At 42.3% G+C, this 24,061-nt stretch overlaps 1 protein-coding gene across 4 annotated transcripts in view; it reads left to right on the top strand.

Moving 5' to 3' along the window:
• ppp1r9ala (protein phosphatase 1 regulatory subunit 9A-like A) overlaps nucleotides 1-24,061 on the top strand; it is a 62,899-nt gene that overhangs the window by 35,334 nt on the left and 3,504 nt on the right. The window contains exons 3-18 of one of the 4 annotated variants that reach the window (XM_064327196.1): nucleotides 3,321-3,453; nucleotides 4,821-4,941; nucleotides 5,445-5,549; nucleotides 6,899-7,028; nucleotides 8,858-9,013; nucleotides 11,951-12,004; nucleotides 12,157-12,386; nucleotides 12,589-12,685; nucleotides 12,940-13,084; nucleotides 16,508-16,662; nucleotides 16,850-17,153; nucleotides 17,507-17,564; nucleotides 17,920-17,991; nucleotides 18,110-18,299; nucleotides 19,963-20,007; nucleotides 23,315-23,431. In XM_064327196.1, coding sequence (XP_064183266.1) covers nucleotides 3,321-3,453; nucleotides 4,821-4,941; nucleotides 5,445-5,549; nucleotides 6,899-7,028; nucleotides 8,858-9,013; nucleotides 11,951-12,004; nucleotides 12,157-12,386; nucleotides 12,589-12,685; nucleotides 12,940-13,084; nucleotides 16,508-16,662; nucleotides 16,850-17,153; nucleotides 17,507-17,564; nucleotides 17,920-17,991; nucleotides 18,110-18,299; nucleotides 19,963-20,007; nucleotides 23,315-23,431 — 2,112 coding nt within the window. Of the gene's footprint in view, nucleotides 1-3,320; nucleotides 3,454-4,820; nucleotides 4,942-5,444; nucleotides 5,550-6,898; nucleotides 7,029-8,857; nucleotides 9,014-11,950; nucleotides 12,005-12,156; nucleotides 12,387-12,588; nucleotides 12,686-12,939; nucleotides 13,085-16,507; nucleotides 16,663-16,846; nucleotides 17,154-17,506; nucleotides 17,565-17,919; nucleotides 17,992-18,109; nucleotides 18,300-19,962; nucleotides 20,008-23,314; nucleotides 23,432-24,061 lie in introns of all 4 variants that reach the window. The other 3 variants (XM_064327195.1, XM_064327197.1, XM_064327198.1) reach the window with 3 other exon arrangements.

Here is a 24,061-nt window from a genome sequence, read left to right as displayed (position 1 = left end):
GCTCAGTTTGTATGCTAATGTTACTCAAAAGTGTATGTTCTTCTCCATATGTTCTTAATAACACAGTGCATCTGCATGTCTGGTTAGGATTGGTTTATCTCCGTGTCAGAGTGTCCTGCCTCACTATTAATGGTGAGTTATTTGTAACAGTGTCTGTGTCTGAAATAAATGGCTGAACAGTGCAAAGGGCTATAAGACTGAAACGGTGACAGAGATTCAGGCCTGTGGTTAGGACGTCCTGAGCTCAAATGAGGCTGCAGGTCAAAGGCTGGTTTTTTATTTCTGTGTGTGGGGTGGAGAGAATCCATTTCAGCGGTGTGATGTGTTTATGTGTAAAGGGTTTTCACCTTTAGATGTGCTCACTACTGGTCCCTCTGACCCCAGGTTTCAGAGGCAGTGACTGATCTGAGATCAGTGGTCATTACCCAGTCTTTTCCTTTCTGTGACTGACCTGAGATCAGTGGGCATCACCCAAGGTTTTAGTGTCTGTGACTGACCTGAGATCGGAAGTCATTACCCTGTCTTTTCATGTCTGTGACTAACCTGATATCTGTAGGCATCGCCCCAGGTTTCATTGTCTGTGGAGCCCTGCCTGGTTGCTCAAGTCCTGACATGCTCCAGGATCCAGAACTCAAACTCAGCTGTCTAGCGGAAATGTTTACTGTATTACATCACCCCTCTTTCTCTACTAGAGATTCCAAATGAATCCTGTAGTTCACTCACCGATTCCACAGACAACAAACTCCACAGACAACAAACAATGGCTAAAACTGAGGTTTTAATAAATAAAAACAAAGAAAACATTTGTACATCTGGGGAGCTCTTTGGAAATTCAAGCTGATGAGGGGGATGAAATGAGTCCTGGTAAGACAGCCAGAATGCAGAGTCACAGCAGAGGACTGTGGCATTTGTATGCACTCTGTGTCCTGAGAATGAATAGGCCAGTTCTATGCATTTCTCTGGCAGAGGTCTTAGCCAGCTGTGAAGTTCTTTAAGGAAGACTGTGTAGAGTGAGAAAGCGAGGGTACGGGGGGTAGATACAGGTGTCCCTCCATTGCTGTGACTTTCTATTTTGGTATAGCAGTGATTCCCATACATTGACTTTATTTGCACAGCTCAACCAAATAGATTTGCCCCCGCCAAAAAGATTTTTGTATTTTGTGGATTATTTCTGTTAGCAACGCCCACTGATTGCCGACACCCCCCAACTCCCAACTCTTATTCTGCCCTGCCTCCGCACCACCACCCAGTAAAATAAAAATATCTATGGGAAACATAGAATAGTCTTGCACATGCAGAGGTACAAGCAGGCAAGCTGCAAACTGTGTGGAATGCATGAGATCACAGCTCATGCCATATAAGGAGAAATTGCTGTTATTGTGATGTCATACACGACCTCCCCCCCAACCACCACCACTGAATTCAAGCAGAGGATAACAAAGGTGACTATAGGGTTTATAATCTCAGCTGTGACATCTGCCCATCTTTGAGTCCTGTCTTCTAAATATAAACGAATCTGACTTTTCCCAGAACAACCCTTTTCACAATTCATTTAATTCTGCTTCAGAGCTTTCTTTTTGTACAGAGGGGCCTCTATAAATATCAGAGCTGGAGAGAGCAATTTAGGCCATGGCTCTAGCTTGTCCCAAAGCAGTGTGCAGCTTCAAAAAGCTCTTAATAATGCGTTTCCAAATGACCATAGGCCAGTACTACAGAACAGCACACTGAGATGGGCGATCAAGGGAGGCGCATTTTATGCACCCCGGTGACTCTTTCAATATCTTGCTGATTCAGACAAGGGAGACCCTTGAATGAACGACTGCACCTGGAACCTAAAAGCCCCCCTAAAAGTAGCTCTGTGTGCACACTGCAGGACATGGCGCTTGGTTTAATCACGTTTGCCTTCATCTTATTTCTGGAGCAAGAGGCAGAACCTGTCACCTCTATGTAGTGGTCTCCAGTGCATAGCGCTTGTGTGTTCCCACAGCTATGGCCTACTTTTCCACTTGGCCTACTTAAAGCCATGCCACGCATCTGTCTTCTGAACAAGGGAATCACTCTTCATCCTTAAACTTGAGCTGACCCAGAGTTGATTGCGGTTCAGATTCCCTTTGGCAGGCAGATAAAATGATGGGTAATTGGCAGATAGTTTAAACCTTAATAAAATCTCACTATCTTGTAACGGTGCTGTTTTACCAATGTCACCAAGCAGTCGGACGGTGGCACCTGCACCGGCAGGTTTGTTTTGCTGTAAACCTTTGGGACCCAGAGCCCTCCCCACTCCACAGAACATCATACAATAGCTTCTTTCACTTTGAATAAATGAAAAAACATGTAAAATATGAATCAGCCTGATCTCTGTGTGGCAAAATGAACTTGTTAGCTGCCCGTGACTTGGTTAATGTTTAGCAATCACAGGATCACTGTGGGCAGGGTATTATTGGCAAACTCTTTCCTGTTAATATTTGTAGGTCCAGTGAATGTGCAGTTATTTATTCCAAAAAATCATTCTTCCATTCTTGCTAAAATGTGCACTTGATGTGAACTGCATTATGTCATATTCTGTAATTCAATATCAGGCCTGGATACTTTTCTCAGGGTGAGACCAAATTGTTTTCTCTGCATCTGGAAAACCCTCCATATCTGCTGTTCAGTTCATATTACCTAATGCCGCAATGCTGCCTGTAACATAGCAAATCTGAACATAGCCGCATAGGCCAGTAGTTTTCAAACTCTTGTGTATGCTGGTTTTCATTCCAACCACAACTGCATTCTCAGAATTTTAACAAGCTGTTCAATTTTCTTACACGTTTTAAAGGATTATTTATTTTCAGTCACATATCATATCAGGAATAGCTATGCATGCCATGAAAAATAGAAGTCCCCTATTCACATTGTGTTTATTGTGCTGCATTGCATATAATTACATAAAAAGCAGTAAAAGGAACTGATCAAATTAAAAACAGATGAATCAATAGGCTCCTAATTTTTAAAAGTGTGGACACCTAGCCACAAAAACTAACCATTAGCAGAACTCAAGAGCTCAGTGATAATGGGTCGAACCTACATTCTGTTAATAAGATTAAGGAAAAATTATGAAATAATTTAAATGTTTCCAACAACCTAAGCAAGAGATTGACTGCAACAAAAGTCAGCATACACATGAGGTACTGACTAGGACCGAGTTGGAGAACATAGGCTCAGATTGATATGGTTCAGTCCAGTGGTAAATGTGGATAGTTGAGTGAATGTGGGCATAAAGGGTTCATATCTGTCTGCTATTAATTTGGAATGGTGTCATTGTCCTCCATTCACTGCAGGTTTTCAGCACCTACTCAAACGAGGATTATGATCGACGCAATGATGAGGTGGACCCTGTGGCAGCATCGGCCGAGTATGAGCTGGAGAAGAGGGTTGAGAAGATGGACGTGTTTCCGGTGGAGATTGAAAAGGGTGGGTAACATTGCAGCAGACAGGGTTCCCACATTCCATGGAAATCATTTCAAATATTTTCATCCTGAGAAGCTCTGGAGGGTGGGAATATTTCACTGGGTATGGAAAGTCATGGAAGGTTGCCAAAATCTAATGAAAGGCTGTACTAAAAGTTCAAATAAATGCATCAGTTTATTAGTAAGCAGTGTCATTGGTATATATAGTCTTAAGGTCTGAACTGGCCATAGGTCAAATACTGGTGCTTCATATTCATTGTCAAGAGCTTCCACAATTGTGTGTCCATATAAACGTAAATGTATTCAATTGGAAAAAAGTTTTTCATCTTTCAATTTTCATCTGACCCAGAGTCTTCAGAATTTTGTTTTTAGTACTGTTTTAGTAATAAAAATAGTCTTTGAAAGTTTTAAACTATATTTAATCTTAGTGCTAGAGTAAAAAGTAGCTTGCTCCATAATATTTACTCCAACCACACTCCATTACATCACTCAAACAACCCACTTCTTCACTGTAACTCCCCTTTCCTTACTTTCACTCATGCTCCTCTACCTCACACTAATCCCACTTCTCTACCTCACACTAACCACACTGCTCTACCTCACACTAACAGCACTGCTCTACCTCACACTAACCACGCTCCTCAACCTCCCACTAACCACACTGCTCTACCTCACACTAACCACACTGCTCTACCTCACACTAACAGCACTGCTCTACCTCACACTAACCACGCTCCTCAACCTCCCACTAACCACACTGCTCTACCTCACACTAACCACACTGCCCTACCTCACACTAACCCCACTTCTCTACCTCACACTAACTACACTGCTCTACCTCACACTAACCACGCTCCTCTACCTCCCACTAACCACACTGCTCTACCTCACATTAACCACACTGCTCTACCTCACATTAACCATATTGCTCTACCTCACACTAAAATCCCTTGTCTACCTCACACTAATCACACTGCTTTTCCTCACACTAAGCTCCCTTTTCTACCTCACATTAACCACACTGCTCCACCTCAGACTAACCACACTCCTCTACCTCACACTAACCACATTCCTCTACCTCACACTAACTGCACTGCTCTACCTCACACTAACCACACCCCTCTACCTCCCACTAACCACACTCCTCTACCTCACACTATCCACATTCCTCTACCTGACACTAACCACATTGCTCTACCTCACACTAACCACACTGCTGTACCTCACATTCACCGCACACCTCTACCTCACACTGATCCCTCCCATTCTTATTTTCACACACCTGCTTTTCACAATAACTGCCCTCCTATACCTCACACTATACAGTACCCTGATCTTCATATTCTCTGCCATCCTCTTCCTCACAAGCAGGAGACAACGGCCTGGGCATCAGCATTATTGGGATGGGAGTGGGTGCTGACCAGGGCCTGGAGAAGCTGGGAATATTCGTCAAGACCATAACAGAGGGAGGAGCAGCCCAGAAAGATGGACGGTGAGGAGCGCAATATCTTTTTCCAGATGTGTCCGCCTATACTCCCCTTTGGTTTTACAGCATGAGCTTTTAAAGCTAACAAACAAAAATGTGTTTAAACAGGATGATCTATGAGGAAGAGGTACCTGCTCTGTTTCCCTTGATGCGACCCAGAATCTTGCCTGCTGTCAGACTTTACCAATAGGGGTCTCTACAGATCTCAGAATGCCATTCCTAAACAATTGGGTGTATTTATATCATTCGGCAAATGCAGAATAAAATATATGCAATAGCTCCTTGTGAAGTAGAGCTCTCTGTCAGGTTGCCAACTTAAGCACAGCCGAGTGTTGTACTTTTCCCTGGTCCGTGAATAATATCAATGTAGCAATGCAGGTTCATAGCGTATTGAAAAACACAGAAATACTGTCTTTGCCGTACTGGTGAGCATTTTTCAGTCACAGTGGCAACTTCCAGAGGTATGCTGCAGGTCTCTCTAATATGCATCCATTGTCTCGCCTGCCTAGCATCCAAGTGAATGACCAGATAGTGGAGGTAGACTCCACCAGCCTGGTGGGGGTCACGCAGCTTTTTGCCGCCACTGTCCTGAAGAACACCAAAGGCACTGTCTGGTGAGTTTTGGTACTTCTTCCTAGCTGTTAAAAAGTGGAATGGTCATCAACTAACTGCCTAACTCATCAATATTGCCTGTATTTATGGGTTGTGGGCAGCGAGGAAATCCAGTCTTTCACAGAACAAATAGAAGGTCTGGAGTATGAATATCTGTGTCATGAGAAACAAGGACATTAACACTAGTAAGGCCACACCGGCACGCAATTCAGCAACTGAATGACTGACACTTTGATTAAACGCTACTGCGACTAATTTTGCACATATAATCACACAAAATTAATTCATTGCAGTCATTTAATGAAGATGATTTACTTTGATTAACTTCAGTGTGGGGATCAATAATTGAGGGTGTTCTAGAAATGAATGTTTATAATTCCGTGAAGATAACACCCTCAATATACTCAGTTTTTCACTGAAACTGCGAATTTGGCCGAAGATACCTGTGTGAAATGCAGTCAATTGGTGTGTGGTCCCTGCTCACACAAACAACCAAAGTTGTTAGTTCCTTGTGGAATTGATTAGTAAGAGGAGAGAGACAGTGTGTGTGTAAAAGTGCACTCCAAATGGTGGGAGCAGGGGAAGGGTGAAGCGAGCTGAATTAATTTACTGAAGCAATTACTTAAATACAAAGTACAATTTTTTTTTTTTTTTTTAATCTGCTTTTTTCATTTTGTGTTTTGCCTTGTTTTGCACATTTTAGCACTTTACTCGGTGTGCATGTGATACACCTTGATAGGTTTTCCCTTAGACTATTTAACAAACCTGCTATAATTTAGAAATAAAAATGCTGAAATTGATACTTTTGTGTCCTATAGCAAATTGTTTTACAACGTATGGTTTTTATAAGTTTTATGAAATTAGGTCGTTGTGGGTGCAGGAATTGATGCTGTAGTAATGCTGGATCAGCCTGACGCCACTGGGCATCAAGGCAGTAGAAGGTAGTAAAAAAACGCGGCCTTTCTAGTGTTAAAGCCATTTACTCATTACCTGCCCAGGACTACATATGTGAATTAGATTATAGCTAACGTTGGTTAATTTCTTGAAGATTGCTTGTTGTCCCTCTGAAAAAAAGCTGAATTGAGTAAAGCACATCTGAAACTTCAACTTTAGAAAGCAGGGCTTGTTTTTGTGCCTGGTTGCATTTCACTTCAGGCTGCCTTTCAGAGAGAGCAGTCTGTTAATGGTTTACCATAGGTAAATTAAGTCCACACACATGCACTTGACATGAGTCAATATCTCAGTGCTGCGGGAGAACTGCAGTGTGTCAGAGTGTTTTTCTGAGGTGTGGATAGGGCTTGTTTCAGAAGGAAGCTTCTCCTAGCTAAGCCCTCCGTCTGCCCCCACACAGCTTCCTGATTGGTCGGGAGAAGCCTGGGACACAAAGTGAGGTGGCTCGTCTCATAAGTGAAACACTGGAGCAGGAGAGGAGCCAACAGCAGCAGCGCTTGGATGATCCGTATGACCACTCTACAGAAGAGGTGAATGACCAAAGTTGACCAGAGGTCTGAGGGCTGAGGGGTATACCAGACTGTCCAGCCACTCCTGAGCTGAGTGGGGTATGTGCAGCACAGCCACTCCTGAGCTGAGTGGGGTATGTGCCGCACAGCCACTCCTGAGCTGAGTGGGGTATGTGCAGCACAGCCACTCCTGAGCTAAGTGGGGTATGTGCAGCACAGCCACTCCTGAGCTGAGTGGGGTATGTGCAGCACAGCCACTCCTGAGCTGAGTGGGCTATGTGCAGCACAGCCACTCCTGAGCTAAGTGGGGTATGTGCTGCACAGCCACTCCTGAGCTGAGTGGGGTATGTGCAGCACAGCCACTCCTGAGCTGAGTGGGATATGTGCAGCACAGCCACTCCTGAGCTGAGTGGGGTATGTGCAGCATAGCCACTCCTGAGCTGAGTGGGGTATGTGCAGCACAGCCACTCCTGAGCAGAGTGGGGTATGTGCCGCACAGCCACTCCTGAGCTGAGTGGGGTATGTGCAGCGCAGCCACTCCTAAGCTGAGTGGGATATGTGCAGCACAGCCACTCCTGAGCTAGGGTAGTGGAGCACTCCTGAGCTGTGGGTATGGCACACAGCCACTCCTGTGCTGAGTGGGGTATGTGCAGCACAGCCACTCCTGAGCAGAGTGGGGTATGTGCCGCACAGCCACTCCTGAGCTGAGTGGGGTATGTGCAGCACAGCCACTCCTGAGCTGAGTGGGATATGTGCAGCACAGCCACTCCTGAGCTGAGTGGGTATGTGAGTATAGCCACTCCTGAGCTGAGTGGGGTATGTCAGCACAGCCACTCCTGAGCAGAGTGGGGTATGTGCCGCACAGCCACTCCTGAGCTGAGTGGGGTATGTGCAGCGCAGCCACTCCTAAGCTGAGTGGGATATGTGCAGCACAGCCACTCCTGAGCTGAGTGGGGTATGTGCAGCACAGCCACTCCTGAGCTGAGTGGGATATGTGCCGCACAGCCACTCCTGAGCAGAGTGGGATATGTGCAGCACAGCCACTCCTGAGCTGAGTGGGGTATGTGCAGCACAGCCACTCCTGAGCTAAGTGGGGTATGTGCAGCACAGTCACTCCAGGGCTCAGTCAGCAGCAGGGGTACCTGTTGTCAGTATGGACTTCATGTCGCCTGCGGTCGGGCTATACCAGATCAGCTTTTCTCTACCAGTTTTAAGGTCCAGCTCAGTCAAAATGACTCCAAACAGGTGCTAAGCAAGCTGTTATTTATTGTGCTCTTGGAGGTAATGGCATGTTGCAAGAAATGAGTAGCCATGATGTTGACTTCTTTCAGTTTTACAATGTTTCCGTATCAAAAGTATTTCCAGCCTAAAAGCCTTTGCATGACGAGGTATGTACCAAGGACCAGATGCCTCAAAGCACATCTTCAAATCTTTAGAAAGACGGGAACGCACTTCTGTGAATTTTTCACCGGGGAATGAAATGTCTCTGAACAAGCGGCCTGTAGTTTTGTCTGTTGTATGAAGCCCATGTTTCATTCACTGCCGTTGTGTGGTGACAAATTTAATGTGGGGGTGAATTTGGACCATTGTCGTTTGCTGATAAGCCAAACAAAGGAAAAAAGGAAAGTGTCCCTGATTTCTACAAGGCCACTGTTCTGGCCTGCAAAGGCTTTGATAAGCAGGCTGTACTTGACTGCAAAATCCCAGCTGTTTCACTGCGGGCGTGTTGAGTAATATTTGGGTATAATGGAAATAATGCGCCTTTTCTGGCACTTGGCTCCGTGTGCAAGTGTCCTCACGTGCACCCAGAGTCCATTTTGTCTCCTCCACATTCAATGTGTCTGTTGCAGGATGAACGCTATGAGGATGAGGATGGTGAGGAGGAGGAGGTTCTGAGGTCAAGCTTTTCCAGGAGACCGGCGGAGGTGCTGGATCTCCCCGAGGACGAAGACATGTTTTTACCATCCAATATGGACTCCACACACCTTCGATTCAAATTCAAAGAGGTATTTCAAATGATCAGACCATTTCTTTTAAGTGCACCATTGTCTTAATGTAAGCAGTGTACTCGAAACAATGAAAGAACTTATTTGAAAAAGAACCTCTGATGAACATGTCCCCAAACACCGTTGTCTATATACTCAATACAACCTCATGTTCTTCATTTTATGTCCCTCCGCAGAATACAGTACATCATTACCAGAGGCGGCTATTACGTATGGAGCCTACCATACACAAAAAAATGGTTGTGTCAAAACACTTGTTTGTTTCTTGTTCGAAACGTTGTTTTGCTCCAAAGGTTCTGTTTAGTTTTGAGTATACTGGCACCTCATCACTGTACATCACATTAAATCTGGTCATTCAGGCCATTCAGCCCAGCAATACTTGCCATTGTCTTGCCACTAAATTGTACCTAGTGCTTGGTTTACCTACAAACTAGATAGTATCTTGCACTGTATCAAGGCTGGTCTTGAAAACCCCCAGAATTTCTGTATCTACTACATGACCTGGCAAGCTATTCCACACAGACTATTCTCTGTGTTTAAAAATACTTTCTAACACATGTGCAGAATTTACCTTTTACTAATTTATGCTCCCCTTGTTCTACTAACAGAACTCAGCCAGAAGAATTTATTGTAGTTCACTTTGTTAATCCATTTTATGAATTTAAAAGCCTCAATCAAATCACCCCTAAATCTCCTTTTAGTTGAGATTAGAAGAGATTAAGCATTAAAGAGATTAAATCTTTTCTCATAACTTTCTTTCATACCTAGAACCAATTTGGTTGGCCTTCTTTGAACCTTTTCCAGAGTTATGGAAGTATATGTTTCGATAAGTATATGGGGCGACATAGCTCAGGAGGTAAGAGCGGTTGTCTGGCAGTCGGAGGGTTGCCGGTTCGATCCCCCGCCCTGGGTGTGTCGAAGTGTCCCTGAGCAAGACACCTAACCCCTAATTGCTCTGGTGAATGAGAGGCATCAATTCTAAAGCGCTTTGGATAAAAGCGCTATATAAATGCAGTCCATTTACCAAGTATAACTTTCTTGGATTTGCCTCAGTACTTTTGCCTATATATCCCAGCATCCTGATGGCCTTTTTATTGCTACAGCACAATGCCTCAAACCTGAAAGGCTTAGCTGAACTATTACTCCCAAGTCTTTTTCAAACTGAGCACATTCCAATTTTGTTCCTCCTATAACGTAGCCCTGCCTTATGTTTTTATTTCCCACATGTAGAACTTCACATTTAGCTGCTGTATATAAGAATTTCATCTGCCAGGTTTCCGTTCACTTCTGGATTCTGTTCAAATCTTCTTGAATGTTTTTAGTAGATTCCAAACTGTTAACTGAACCTCCCAGTTTTGTATCATCTAAAAATTATTTACTTTCAATGTCCCGGTCAAAGTAATTTATGCAAATGAGGAAGAGCAGTGGTCCCAGCACTGATCCTTGTGGGACTTCACTTCCCACAGTACCCTGCTCAGATAAGGTCCCTCCTACTACACTTTGTGTTCATCCCTGTAGCCAGTTCCAAATCAACTGTGAAATGCCTTATGTAATTCCTACTGTCTTCATTTTGATTATGATTCTGTCATGTGGTACTTCATCAAATGCTTTCTTGAATTTGAAATATATAATAACATAAGCCTTGCTAAAGTCGAAACACTTGGTAGTTTACTCAAAGAATTCCAGAAGATCAGGCCTTTGTCATGACCTTCCCTTTGTGAAAAAACCATGCTGGCTCTCCCTTAGGATGTTATTTTCAAGGAGTAATTCTAATTTTAGATAGATTCCAGTGTTTTACATATGATGCAAGTTAAACTGACAGACCTGTAGTTTCCTGGATCAGTATGGTCCCCTTTCTTATAATTGGTATTAGCTTGCTTTCAGTCATCGAGGATTTCTCCTGTTTCTAGTGACGGTCTAAAAATACTTTCCAATGTATAAAGATGGTCTCACCTAACTCTTTGAGTACCCTTGGGTATATGCCATCAGGCCCTGCTGCCTTATTTGTCTTTAGTTTATGTAATTTATCTAGTACTTCTTTATCCCCTATCTCAACATCTGCTAAGAGATTCTGTATCTGCTAAAATTACTGAATATGCCTTCCGGCTTCTTATTAACATCATCTCTGGTAAAACTCTACACAAAGTAATCAGCCATATTCTTCTGCTTATAAAGCAATGCTTCTTTTTTATTGTCACTGCACATAACCTCCTTAACTTTTATTTTTCTACTGCTGTATTGAAGGAAACATTTAGGATTTAGGATTTGCCTTTCAAAGAGCCTCTTAGCTTTGTTCTTTTTAACCTTGGCTCACATGTTGCAATATCCATCCTAATTACTTTCAGTACTGTCGCATTTTTATATCTTATAAAGTTTATTCTTTTTTCTAAAACTCATCCATATAGATTTATTCATCCACTGGGGAGACTGCTTTTTCAACTTACTTTTACTTATCTTTGAAATAAATTAACATTTACATGTGCATTACGGAGTAACCCTTTAAACCTGTCCCACTTTTCATTCACAGTCTTGCAATCAAGAACTTGCACCCAGTCTATATTACTTAAATCCGCTTACATCTTGTGAAAGTTGGCACACCTAAAATAAAAAATTCTGGAGTCTTGTGAGCTGACATACATACTGTGTCAAAAATGGTCATTTATAACATCTAAAAATTCTTCCTCACTTTTTCCTTGTCTTGTCATCAATTCCCAATTAATATTAGGGCAATAGCAGGGTGATTGAAGTCACCCATACTCTCACCTTTCTGATGAACTTATTTTAAATGTGTAATACTGACAAATAACCTGTTACATGTTGTATTTTAGCAAGTAGCTATATATAAAATGTCATAAAATGTGACATGTAGAGTACATCCCAACTTTTCTGAGGTGGAAGATGATTATCAATAACTCTTCCTACTCATTGTCCCAATAGCTCCAACTGAAGCACAGCATTTCCTCCGCTGAGCTCCTTCAAATGAAGGAGAGGGTAAGTCATCTAAATAAATTTCTTGCCTCTGTTTTCCTTGATAAAAAATGTTAGAGGGACTTTATATACCTTCACTGGTAGTGTATGAAGTATTAGTGCTTCAAGCAGTGTTTTGTGTAATTACGTAATGGGCCACTGCAATGTTTTTGCAGCTGAGGGAATCGGAAGAAAGCAAAGCATTGTGGGAATCCAGGCATGCCCAGATTCAGCAGAACCTGGAGGAGAATCAGGAACAGATTCAGAAGCTGGAGACGTACTGGCTGGAGGCGCAGGCGCTGTGCAAAACGCTAAACGAGCATCTGACAGAAACACAGAGCCAGCACGACGCCCTGGACAAGAAGTACAACAAGGCCAAGAAGCTTCTGAAAGACTACCAGCAGAAGTGAGTCCTTATCTGAGCACAGACCTCCTGAGGGCAACATCAGTCCGGGGATGTGTTTCCTCTGATTGGTTATACTCTTTTCCCAGCTGCCCTGAGCTCCTCTGACTGTTAAAGCTAAAAAATGAACAATTGTCATTATTGACATGAAAATTACATCATTTAAATATAAATTTATGCATATAACTTTTCTCTCTATTCTTAGGGAAATTGACTTCGTGAAGAGGGAGGAGGAATTGAAGCGAGCACTGGAGGAGCAGGAAAGGCAGTACAAAGAGCGAATCGAGGGCCTGCTGGAGAGGGTAAGAACAGAGTACTGCCGAGGCATCATGGGTAATTGATAAGGAGTCAGTGATGTATTGCCGGGAAAGAAGATGTAATGATTGCATCGTCGGTAAGCGATGAGTCACAGTGAAATTTAGTGGGTAAGCGGTAAGGATTCATGCCTCACCATTGTAAGTACAGGATGAGGGGTCAGAGTGAATCATTGTGGGCAGGGAGTTAGGAGTCACACTCACGTACTGTTGATTGAACACGAGCGACCTGCATTCAACAGATTGCAGTGCTGGAGGCTGGAGCCACTGCAGAAGAGCTTGTGGGGTCCCCCTCTGGACTGGACGCTGTGGTGGAGAGGAGATTGAGCAACCAGGATTCCTCAGAGTTGGCCAAGAATGCACTGTTGGGGGAGTCCTTATTGTCAGGTAGAAGTTAATCTTTTGTTTTCAGGTCTGCTTGGGAGTACAGGGCAAGAAGTTTTCTCCCTGATTGCATCTGTATATGTATGTGTGGATGCAGGTGATCTCTATCCCAGCATTGCAGGGTGCAGAGACACCCGTCATTTGTTGATCAGTTTTGTACGTATCCTTGATGGTTTAAAACAAGGTGTATTTTAGTGTGAATTCAGACCATTTTGTGATATTAATCTTGCTTTGTCAGCTGATCTTTCTTATTAGACTGGGATTTTAATGCATTGGCCTGTTCCATCTAGAAGTATGTATAGATGTACTAGATGCACAGCAGCATACTTTGATTCGGGGTTATTGAACATACAGGACTTGCGTCCAATACTAAAGGCCCACAGACCTCTTTTGATTTGTTTATGTTGGATCGTTGGGTTTGTAAAGAATAATGAACACTTAATGCTCCAAAATCCAAATAATGGTGTTTAATTTACCATGCAAGCGGTTGATGTTTCGATCTCATTGGTCATCATCTGAACCCTTGTTGCTGTTCAAACAGGTCAATTTAAAACTTGTACCCTAAGTCTTCCTTGGGTGCATGAGCTATAATATTGGACAATACATGGTAATAGTGTATGCAATATTTAAAAAATGAAATCTAACACCAAATGAACCTACCAGAACATTCTAAACATTTATCATAACCATAAAAATCTGAATATGAGCAGTATATTAAAACAAACCTTGAAAGCAGTGTAAAAGAAAATGTTTGCATGGATGCACCTTAAGTGGAAGACATTCTCAACCATACTAGAATCAAATGAAATTCACAAAAAATGTGTGATAGCAAAATCACCTTTAATTCCACTCAGGGTTAAAGTAAAAAAAAGAATTGATCAAAACACTTTCCTTCTGGCGAAGGAAATTCCCAAGGTTTCCCCCTGTTTGGAATATTAATTCTCTCTATGCCCCTGACAGTATCTCAAGCCAGAAACCAGGGGTCTGTCTAGGTGGTGCTGTCTTTAAAAAAAAAAAACTAAAAAAAAAACAGTCTTGGTGGCTCTTTATAAATACCCTTAAGGTGTGGATCAGTATCAGGAATGTGCTAATGTTTCCTAATCGTTTTTTAAAATACACCACCTTAGGGGGAATTACTGGTGATGTATGGGACAGGATGAGTAGGAGAAGCCTTAGTACTGGTTCCATTGGAACATGGGACCATTTGTCTTTTCTTTCCTTTTACACTTTTCAAGGTGATTGGTTTTAATATACTGTAAGATCCAGATTTATATAGTTAGGATAAGTATGTTTATTTGACATATTAGTATGTTCTGGCAGGTTTGTTTGGTGTTTGATTTCCTTTTTAAATATTATACACACTATTACCATGTATTGCCCAACATTATGACATATGGATTATGCATCACCCTTTGAAATTTGTGTGGGAGGAGAGCGTCTCATGCACATATGGGAGAATTAAGCCGCTTTCACATGACAAGCATCAAACGCTGCGTTCAACACCAAGTTGGTGACAACATACTGAATTGAGTGCTGCCAGCTGTTGAAACTTGACATCATCCAACCAGTAAAGCTGTTGGTTTGGAAAACTGTAATAAGCAGTGATATAGTAGGTTGTCTGTGGTGTAAGGCCAAATTGTGAACTTGCTTTGTGAAACCAAAAATCCTGGGTTTATCCCAAAATGTTCTTCCATTTTACATCTGCCTGCTTCATACAAAGCTGGGATGCGATTGTACGCTCTACGAGAGGTCATCGTTACAGCTTAAACTATTTGAACTCAACTTGGCATTATTTCGCGCTGTGCGCTAAGCCTTGCTTACCGTTGCTGGCAAGTCGGGCATCAGTGCTATCTCCATAGGAATTTAATGTTTGACGGCATGCTGAGTGTTTTCAAGTTGATCATGTCAATGCAGCTTTAGGGTGCAAGTTTTAAATTGACCTGTTTGAACAGCAACCAGAGTTCATTTTGACCCATGTGGTCAAAATGTCAACCACTTGCATGGTAAACATCTCAATTTATTTTTGGGGCAATAACCATTAACTATTAACAAAGTTTTCTTTGATGTGCGTATGCTGTAGGTTTGCTCCAATACCAAAATTTTTACTTTGATACTGATACCAAGATTGTTACCTTGATGACCAAATTGATACCACAGTAAATCAGTGATAATGAAAGATTTCTCATAAAATGTAAATTGAACATATCTTTTCAGAAATATTAAACAAAATATCTAACACACAAAATCAGAAATAAAGTTAAGATGAGACATCAAAATATCTTAATCTACCCTAGTCATGCATCTCTGTTATCGTACATCATTTTTTGCAAACAGGTGCTGTAATAAAATTGTCAGGTTTGCTTTTATCATTGGCTTTGTAGACAAAGAACTGTTATGGGGTTGGCATAAGCGGTACACAAGTACACATGTATGGCAAAAAGATGCATGGTAATTTTATGTCATAACGAAAAGCATACCTAAAATTAGACACGTACCTAAAAATAGATACAATAAAATTTTTATGCCTTTTTCTGTGCATGTGTACTTGCATACCACTTATATTAACCCCTTCTGGGGCTTAACTTTTCAACAAGTTGGGTATGGTCAGTCTGATCTACTGCTGCCTTTATATCTAGCTAACTTCTCTTCCTCTGTGAGGATACAGAGCTATACAGTCAGCTGTCTCATTCACAGCTCCACACAGACATACACATTCACAGGCCACTAGGCACGCCCAGTGTGTCAATGATCCTTTCAATACTTAAAGGCACAGTATTTATTTTCCATTGGATGCCAATCATTTTGTTGCAATAGAAAGCAATGTCAGGCGGGTTTTTCTGAACTATCTGTTACGGCTGGCTTGAAGGGCCGCAACAAACAAGGTCCAAATGCACCAAAAACAATCCAGAAAGTGATTTTATAAACAAAAACCCAGACATTTATTAGTACAAAATCACAAACTAACTACAACAAACGAAAACCCAAAGTTCACAAAACAAAAGATCTCCACACAAATACCACAAAGCACAAACCACACACAAGAAGCCCCAACGAAGATCTCTCTCCACAAAAACCACAAACTATCTAAAAACCACACAAAAGAAGCCCCAAAGAAGATCTCCCCCAGCCTCATACTGCAAGGCTTATATTGGGCCACAGGCAGGTGGAGGCAATCAAGCAATTAGGTATTACCTCCACCTGCACTACCCAGGCAAGCAGAGGCTGGGGATGTAACACTATTGAATTTTGCTAAATGCTGGTTTAGTAGATTAAGAATTTAGTAACAGTATAATGCACAACCTTAGTATCTTTGCTCTAATTGAGATCATTGGATGTGCACAGGTAGAATGAAGACTCCTAATTTATGCTGTTGTGAAGCTGACTGACTGAGCAACAGTAATGAGGTGCCGTTTGGCTTCTCTGCAGATCCAGACTGGGGAGATGCAGTCCCTGAGACGGAGCGTCTGGACACCAGTGCACACCGCGCAAAGGGGCAGCTCGCCCAGAAGGCCAAGCGCCAGCCGCCATCCCGCAGCAGGCCGAAGGACACATTTGGGGCGGCATTGCCCAGCGAAGTGATGGTATGTGTGGAACTCAGCCTCTTGTTTGTGCACACCTTGATGGAGCTGAGTGAAGGTGTGCTTTTGCCTCAAGTGGAACCATAAAAATCATTGCTGTCTGCTGTATTGACCCTTCTTTGCCTGCATGTGAGGTTGTCTGATCATTGGCCAGGGGTATCCTTTCTCAGTCTTGCTATCTTTCCAGCAGAATGAGGATGATGGGGTCCCTGACTCAGAGCCTCCAGTGCGGAGGAGATCCATTCAGGAGAGCCTGGCCCTGCCAGTGCCCATAATGGGACCCGGGGTCGAGTGTAACAGCGAAGGCCCTGAGACGGCGGGCCGTCAGGCCAAGGGCAGGCCTGAGGTCTTGGCCTCTCCCTCCCTGTTGGCGGGTAGCAGCTCCAGCCCCGCCCTGTCACCACCCAAAGACGCACCCTCCCCTCACTCTCCCTCGGGCTTCCTGCGAAACGTCAAGAAGAGAGAGTCCAAGGGCAAGGGCAAGGAGGCCAAAGGTCAGTTCCAAGATTCTTCTCAACAAGCAGTGTCTTCATTGAAGGTCTTTATCACAGCCTCTAATGCCTTGCAGACCAGAAATTCATGAGCCTGAATAAATATTCAGTTTCTTGCTGTTTTTTGAGTTATGTCTAACAAAATAATTTTTGTGCCTGCTTTTACCTCAGTGCCAATGACAAAGGGTGCAATTTAAGTAATTCAAAATAAATTCAAGAAAGATTATTTGTATTTCTTAGAAACAAGATTGCTTCTTTCACAAAAAAGGTAATGTCTGGCCTTATACCTCACAGTACAACAGAACATGGTAAATTGAGCTGCCCTGAAAAGTAATCACAACTAATTTCCATTGTAGATGAAGCAAATGACAGTTCATCGACAGGAAAACCAAAAAGAAGATTCCCTGACTTTGGGTAGGTCACATAGATCTGTGGACGTGTTTGATTCGTTGATGTATATACTGCTTGACAGCTGACCCTCTGTTGTAGCTTTAACTCTCTACTGTAGCAACAGGGTTTCTTGGGTGAGACATTAAACCAAGTTCTTAATTCACCATGTCTGTTAAAAGATCACATGACATAAGTAGAGATTTTAACTATGGTGTCTTGGTTGATTGGAGGCAGTCCTTTGCATTCCTCACCCACTTTGTTTCCAGCCTTCACCATAAATGAGAGATGAGTTTTCATTTGACTTTAATAAAGCAATGAAGGTTAATAATTGGTAGCAAATTAATAAATCAATGACTTCAAAACCATTACATTTCAACAGTGGTCTTCGGAAGTCTGGTGGCAAAGGGAAGAAGCATGACAAAGAGGCTTTCAGGGGTTCCCTGGACAGCAGGTAAACTTGTGTGGTAATGTCAAAACAGAACTTGTATTGCCAAGGGGGCCTCCTGGAGCTCAGCGAAGTGACTGTGGTTCAGCGGCCAGTTGGCGAATTCAGCTTTCTTATCCCTCAGGGGGTCCGCAGACTTGCTGGAGGAGTCCGGCGGGAACCTTTCACCCTCAGAATCTGTGTCATCCATCCCTACCTGCATGCCCTTCTCCTGGTTTGGGGACAGGGACAAGGAGCCATCGTCCTCGAGCAGCAGCTTGCCCTACACAGCGGCTGAAGCCAGCAGTGAGCAGAGCCAGGACAGGAGGCACAAGGTGAGTAGAGCCACACTTCTGGAGTTCGTCCAATCCAACCCATCCTTTTCACTGGATTTGGTAGCTGGCCTGTGGCTTTAAAGAGTTATTGTACTCACTGTTAAAGCCTGTTATGCATTTTGAAAAATGCTTCCTGGGGTGGGTGGAGTAGGTCTGTCCATCTCAGTTGCATAAAATATTCTCTATGCAAATGGATTCATACAGTGCAGCTGCACCTGGCTCATGAAACTTGAATTACACTCAAACTAGGCCTTGCAGATCAAATATGAATCAAATATGTTATTCAGCAATTACATGGCCTATTTCTCACCTCCAATGCTTTCAGAAACATATTTTAGTGGACTGTTTAGGTGGAATATGAGAGTTTATGAACAGGCCGATATGTTGTTCAGTTTGAAAACATTGGGCCAAAACCAAAGACTGCAGTCTAACCAGTCAGGTGCCAGCAGTGTTCTGTTGTGGTAAAAAGTATTTGTCTGATGTAGTAGTACCTCCAATAGCCCTCCATACGTACTCTGATATCATGATTGGGGCATAAGTGGAATGCAGAAAAATTCAAATGTTTAGAGGATAGTACCAAGATGCTTTCTTGCAAGTTTTTTCTGCAAAATGATATTATTTCAGAAATGTTTAAATAACAGCATAAATTAAAATGTTTCATTATAAAGTGGGCATATAAACATGTTTACTGCTTAAAAAATTGAATTTACAGTATAATTACTCTTTAATATCAGACCACTTTTATCTGCTTTGAATTTCTTGAGTCTGTGCCTTGTTCATTCAAAGAAAACCAGGGGCAATGAATAAGGGTGGACTGCCAGAGCTTTAGAATGTAATAAAATGTGTCAGGGATGGTGTGTGTGTTTGTGAGTGTGTGTGTGTGTGTGTGCATGCGTGTGTGCATGCATGCACGTGTGTGTGAAAGAATAAGCCGTTTCCCCTTGTGTACTGTGCAAGGAAGAAGGGTGTGAATAATCAGTGACACCATTCCAGATATACTGTAACTACAAATTCACTTTCAGTATAATAAGTAGGTGCTTACAGGAACATCATAGTACCGGATTTGAATATGAGAGGGTTATCATTACCATTGTCACAATGAAAGTATTGATAACACAGGCCTTGCTGAATAATGCACAGTTTTATACTGTAGTACATTGTTGAGGGGTGGTCTGGTCCTTATTCAATCCTTCCTGGCCAGTATTTCGATATACGCCAGAGAAACAAAGTGATTCCTTGTCTTCCAATTACTAAATAGTTATCTCTTTGTCACATTGACAAAATGTGCAGTAGGAACCAGGTTTCAGAACATAAATCAAGAGCTTCTGGAAGCATGCGAAGCCTGTCATTTAGGAGAGCAGAGCAGGATTCACAGTCTTCAATTGCTAATGGAGAATTATCGAAATTAAACATACCTTCTTAAATATCCTTTTCACCAGGCATCCTATAGACAAGGTGACGGAGCTCTTGCGGTGCCTCTGGACATGTTTACACTGTCTGTGCCATATGCAGAAGGTCTCTGCAATTCTGCAGTACATTAAAGTGCAATTTTGGCTTGAGCACATAGCCAGTAACAGTGTGAACCACTATGGGTTGCAAATGGCAGAGGTCCAGTTAAAATGCATGGGTATATTTTCTCACTAACAGTCCTTCTTTTAAACAGACAAACCTTTCCTGGTCTTCCTTATTCAGTCGCTCATTAGATGTGGTACAGTATAAAACCTTTCTCCTGCCTTGCTCAAGCCTTTTAATTAGATGGTATCATACATGCTGTTTAACTAATCAATAGCCATCTAGCAATAGTTAGTCACTCTAACTACTAACCAGAAGAGCACTGTTCTTTTGTGTGTATGTGTGTGTGTGGGTTGCTTTTGTGTGCTCTATGACACAAATTGTGAAGCTGCATAAGCTTAATTATTGATAAAAAATTAGCAATATGTATATTACATGGCCAAAAGTATGTGGACACCTGACATCCAACATCTCATCCAAAATTATGGGCATTAATATGGAGTTTGTCCACCCTTTGCTGCTATAACAACCTCTACTCTTCTGGGAAAGCTCTATGCCAGATATTGGAGCACTGTTGCTGGGATTTGCTTCCATTCAGCCAGAAGAGCATTAGTGAGGTCAGGCACTGATTGGATGGTTAGGCTTGGCTCACAGTTGGCTTTCCAATTGATCCCAAAGGTTGAGGTCAGGGCTTTGTGAAGACCAGTCAAGTTCTTCCATACCGTTCTTGACAAAAACATTTCTATATGGACCTCGATGTGCGCCCACAGGGGTATTGTCATGCTGAAACGGGAAAGGGTCTTCCCCAAACTGTTGGGGAAGCACAGAATCATCTAGAATGCCATTGTATGATGTAGCATTAAGATTAGCCTTCACTTGAACTATAAGGGGCCTAGCCCAAAACATAAAAATAGCCCCAGACCAGGAGGTGTCCAGGTACTTTTGGTCATGCAGTGTACTTGGTCAAACGAAAGTTAATTTTATGCAATAATATAATCGTAATAAAGTTATACATTTTAGTTTTGTATAATCAAGTTTATGCTTCTTCTGGCTGAAAGTTTCACACACTTTCAGTAATGGTTTGCTCATCTTGTTACCTGGTCTTGTCTTGAGGCTGTCTTTCTAAATATAGATTCAGTGAAAGATGAATTTCCTCTCCCCTTCTAAAGCAGGTGGCAAATGGTTGAATGGAGCACTTGCTTGATTTTGCCATAGTCGTTTTGGGACAGGGATTTTTTTGTTGACCAGTGCAGTTTTGAAATGAATACTTGCTATAGTTATCATAGGCCTTTTGTCTTTTACATTTCAGCACTCCTCTGGAAGTTATTGTGGTTCAGTCGTGTTTGAACCTATGCATTAGAGCATGACATCGATCACTCAAAAACACTACCTCTCAAGAACTGCATTTGCAACATTCATTCAGTTAAATTAAGTTTATTAGTGCAAAGTGTCATTGCAAGCCATGGCTCAATTGTTTAAGTCCTCAGGCACATTGCAAGAGTAGAACACAGTCCGATTTCTGTGAGTCCATGGCCTTTAGCACTTCGCGTGGTATGTGTGTGTGTAATTATAGGCTATAAGTTGAGTGTTTCTGTAGATGTGCTCTTTATTTGCAGAATGCAATTATTAGAAAGAAAATGTCCAGCTGGCTCTGTTTTCTTGTGTGGGTTCATTTCACCATTTGCTTTTAACTTGCTGAGCACAGCTGATGGCAGGCTTTCCACTGCTAATAGCGGTTAGTGCTCACACATGCAGCACTGTCCCATTCGCAGCGCTGCTCTGCGTGCTGCCAGTCTGCGGTGCTGCTGCTCACATCCTCAGCCTTTGGTATTTCACCAAGCATTCCCTCACGCCTGCCAATGGGAGATGAATAGATGCACAGAGCTTTTTGATGGAGGCAGTCATGGTCGATTTTTCCTGGACCCTGAGCCCTACTATGCCGATTTGTTATTTTGAAAATATTTAGATATCAGTTTAGAATTTATAAAACTATCATTTATTCAGGAAATTGACCAGTAAAGGTAAAAGTGCATTCCTTCAGGTGTCTAAAAGGTAAAAAAAAAAAAGGTTGGATTTTGATTTGGTAAATGGACTGCATTTATATAGCGCTTTTATCCAAAGCGCTTTACAATTGATGCCTCTCATTCGCCAGAGCAGTTAGAGGTTAGGGGTTAGGTGTCTTGCTCAAGGACACTTCGACATGCCCAGGGTGGGGTTTGAACCGGCAACCCTCCGACTGCCAGACAATCGGTCTTACCTCCTGAGCTATATCGCCCCTTAAAAAATAAGGGGCGATATATATAAAGAACATGATTTGTCATGTTCTTTACATATATTATAGCCTGTCATTTCCTGCAAATGACTTAATGTTCTGCATTGCCTGCGAGAATGTGAAAATCCCTGTATATGTATTTATATAGTACAAGAGAGCTTTTACGAGACGTATGGAAGTAATTTGTGTTCAGTTTCCATTTCTAACCACTTTTCCCAAAGGCAGATGCGTTGTGGGGATGTTTGTTAAAAATCACAAAGGATGAGGTTAGTCAGTGGGAGCTTTTATGAAGAATTACCAAATATAGCTGTGTTGTGCATATGATTTAGATGGATGTTGGTGTTTTCTTTTTCTGTCCATAGAGCCAGTTACATGGTGGAGTTCTGCAATGGGTTGATTTTTTCCCCCCATCCACAACCCTCACCTTATGTTAGACTGAACTGTCCTCAAAAAAGAAACCATGCCCACAATCCGTCCAACCCACATAAAAAAGCACCAAAGGCCTACCCTAATACCATTAATTATAAAGGCAATTACACTATATCTCTGCCTCTTAGAGTTTATGTATTAGAGTTTGTATTTTAATAGTGATTGAGGTTTCTGCAACAATTAAGGCATCTGAGGTTTTTTAAGTAGATTGAATGCAGTGAATAAAATGATCTCGATAACAGGGACACTAGCTAAAATAAATCAACTGTTTGCTTCTGGAAATTAATTTAATTTAAGAAATGTATTTCATTCAGTGCTATATGGCCAGGAAAGATAGTGTGTGTCCCATTTCCCACCTGATGCAGGACTCTATCACACACAGTTTGGTGTTTGGGGTAGTCACTATAAATGAAATGGCACCGCATCACCTTTTCAATAATACATTTCAGTACAGCAATTACAGACAGATCATTGCATTTGAGCTTTAAACAAAATCCCATTTCAAGGCTGTTGTGTAAATTGCATTTTATATTTTATATTAGCAGTAATAAAATTTAAATACAATCTGTTCTGTTCATGTCATTTTAAAAAGTGCATTTCATGCCTATGATATACATTTTTAAATTATTTTTTGCAAAAATGGACAGTTAAGTCGTTCCTTAGCATTACTTGCATTTCATGTTCTGTATTGTCTCCACCCCAGATACCAGTCTGTAGAGCCTAGAAACTTTGCATGAGTAGCTTTAGCGTGTACCCAAGTGTCCTGTCCAGTTAATGTGTTCTTTGTCTCCACTTGTTCCAGAGTTTGTCTGTCATAGATGATTCAAACCCTGGAAGTCCCAGTTCGGACTTGACAGGGCTAGTAGCGGAGCCCAGTCTGTCTGGGCGTTCGCACACTTTAACCTTCTCTTCCAATGAGGTGAGTGGCCAATCAGCACTACCAATATGTGTCACGTCGTCTAGTGTGTCTGGCCATTAAACAAAGCAATCCCCAGACTGCTGTGCACCTGGCACCAAAGCACCTTGAACATGCACTTTGAGCGACCTGTGATGGCAGCTTTTAGACATGGCATGGAAGAGGACAGGGAATTTATGAGTTTAGTTTAGGTTTATCTGTGGAGTGTAAGCCCATAGGTCTGAGTGGTTAATAATCAGCCCCCCTGTTCAGAGGAGGCATCTTCTGCTGGTTCACCAGCCACTGTGACTGCCATTTTATACTGATGCAGAACTCTGTTCTGTCCTGCAATATTCTATATTCTATGTAAGTCTGTGTCTCATTGCTTCTTTGTCATGTCTGCAAATGTCTAGAGGGTGTTTTATTGACTTTGCAGGAGGGGAACAGTCCACTGACTCACCCAGAGTGCATTTGCGAAAGCCCAGCCTTTACGTGGCAGATTGTGTAAGAGTCAGGAAAAGGTGTAGCCCCAGGTAGCAGTTAAAGGGGAAGCGGAGCGCATTTCAGACCTCTTTCTCACTGCAACGACCTCATTTCTCTGCATGTTCCAGATTTTTAACCTGCTCTGATTAATGTGTTTCACTCGGCCCCCGC

This window comes from Anguilla rostrata, chromosome 3 (genome assembly GCF_018555375.3).
Source record: "Anguilla rostrata isolate EN2019 chromosome 3, ASM1855537v3, whole genome shotgun sequence".
NCBI lineage: Eukaryota > Metazoa > Chordata > Actinopteri > Anguilliformes > Anguillidae > Anguilla > Anguilla rostrata.
Note: the sequence above shows the minus strand (reverse complement) of the source record. Positions and strands in the feature narration are given on the sequence as shown.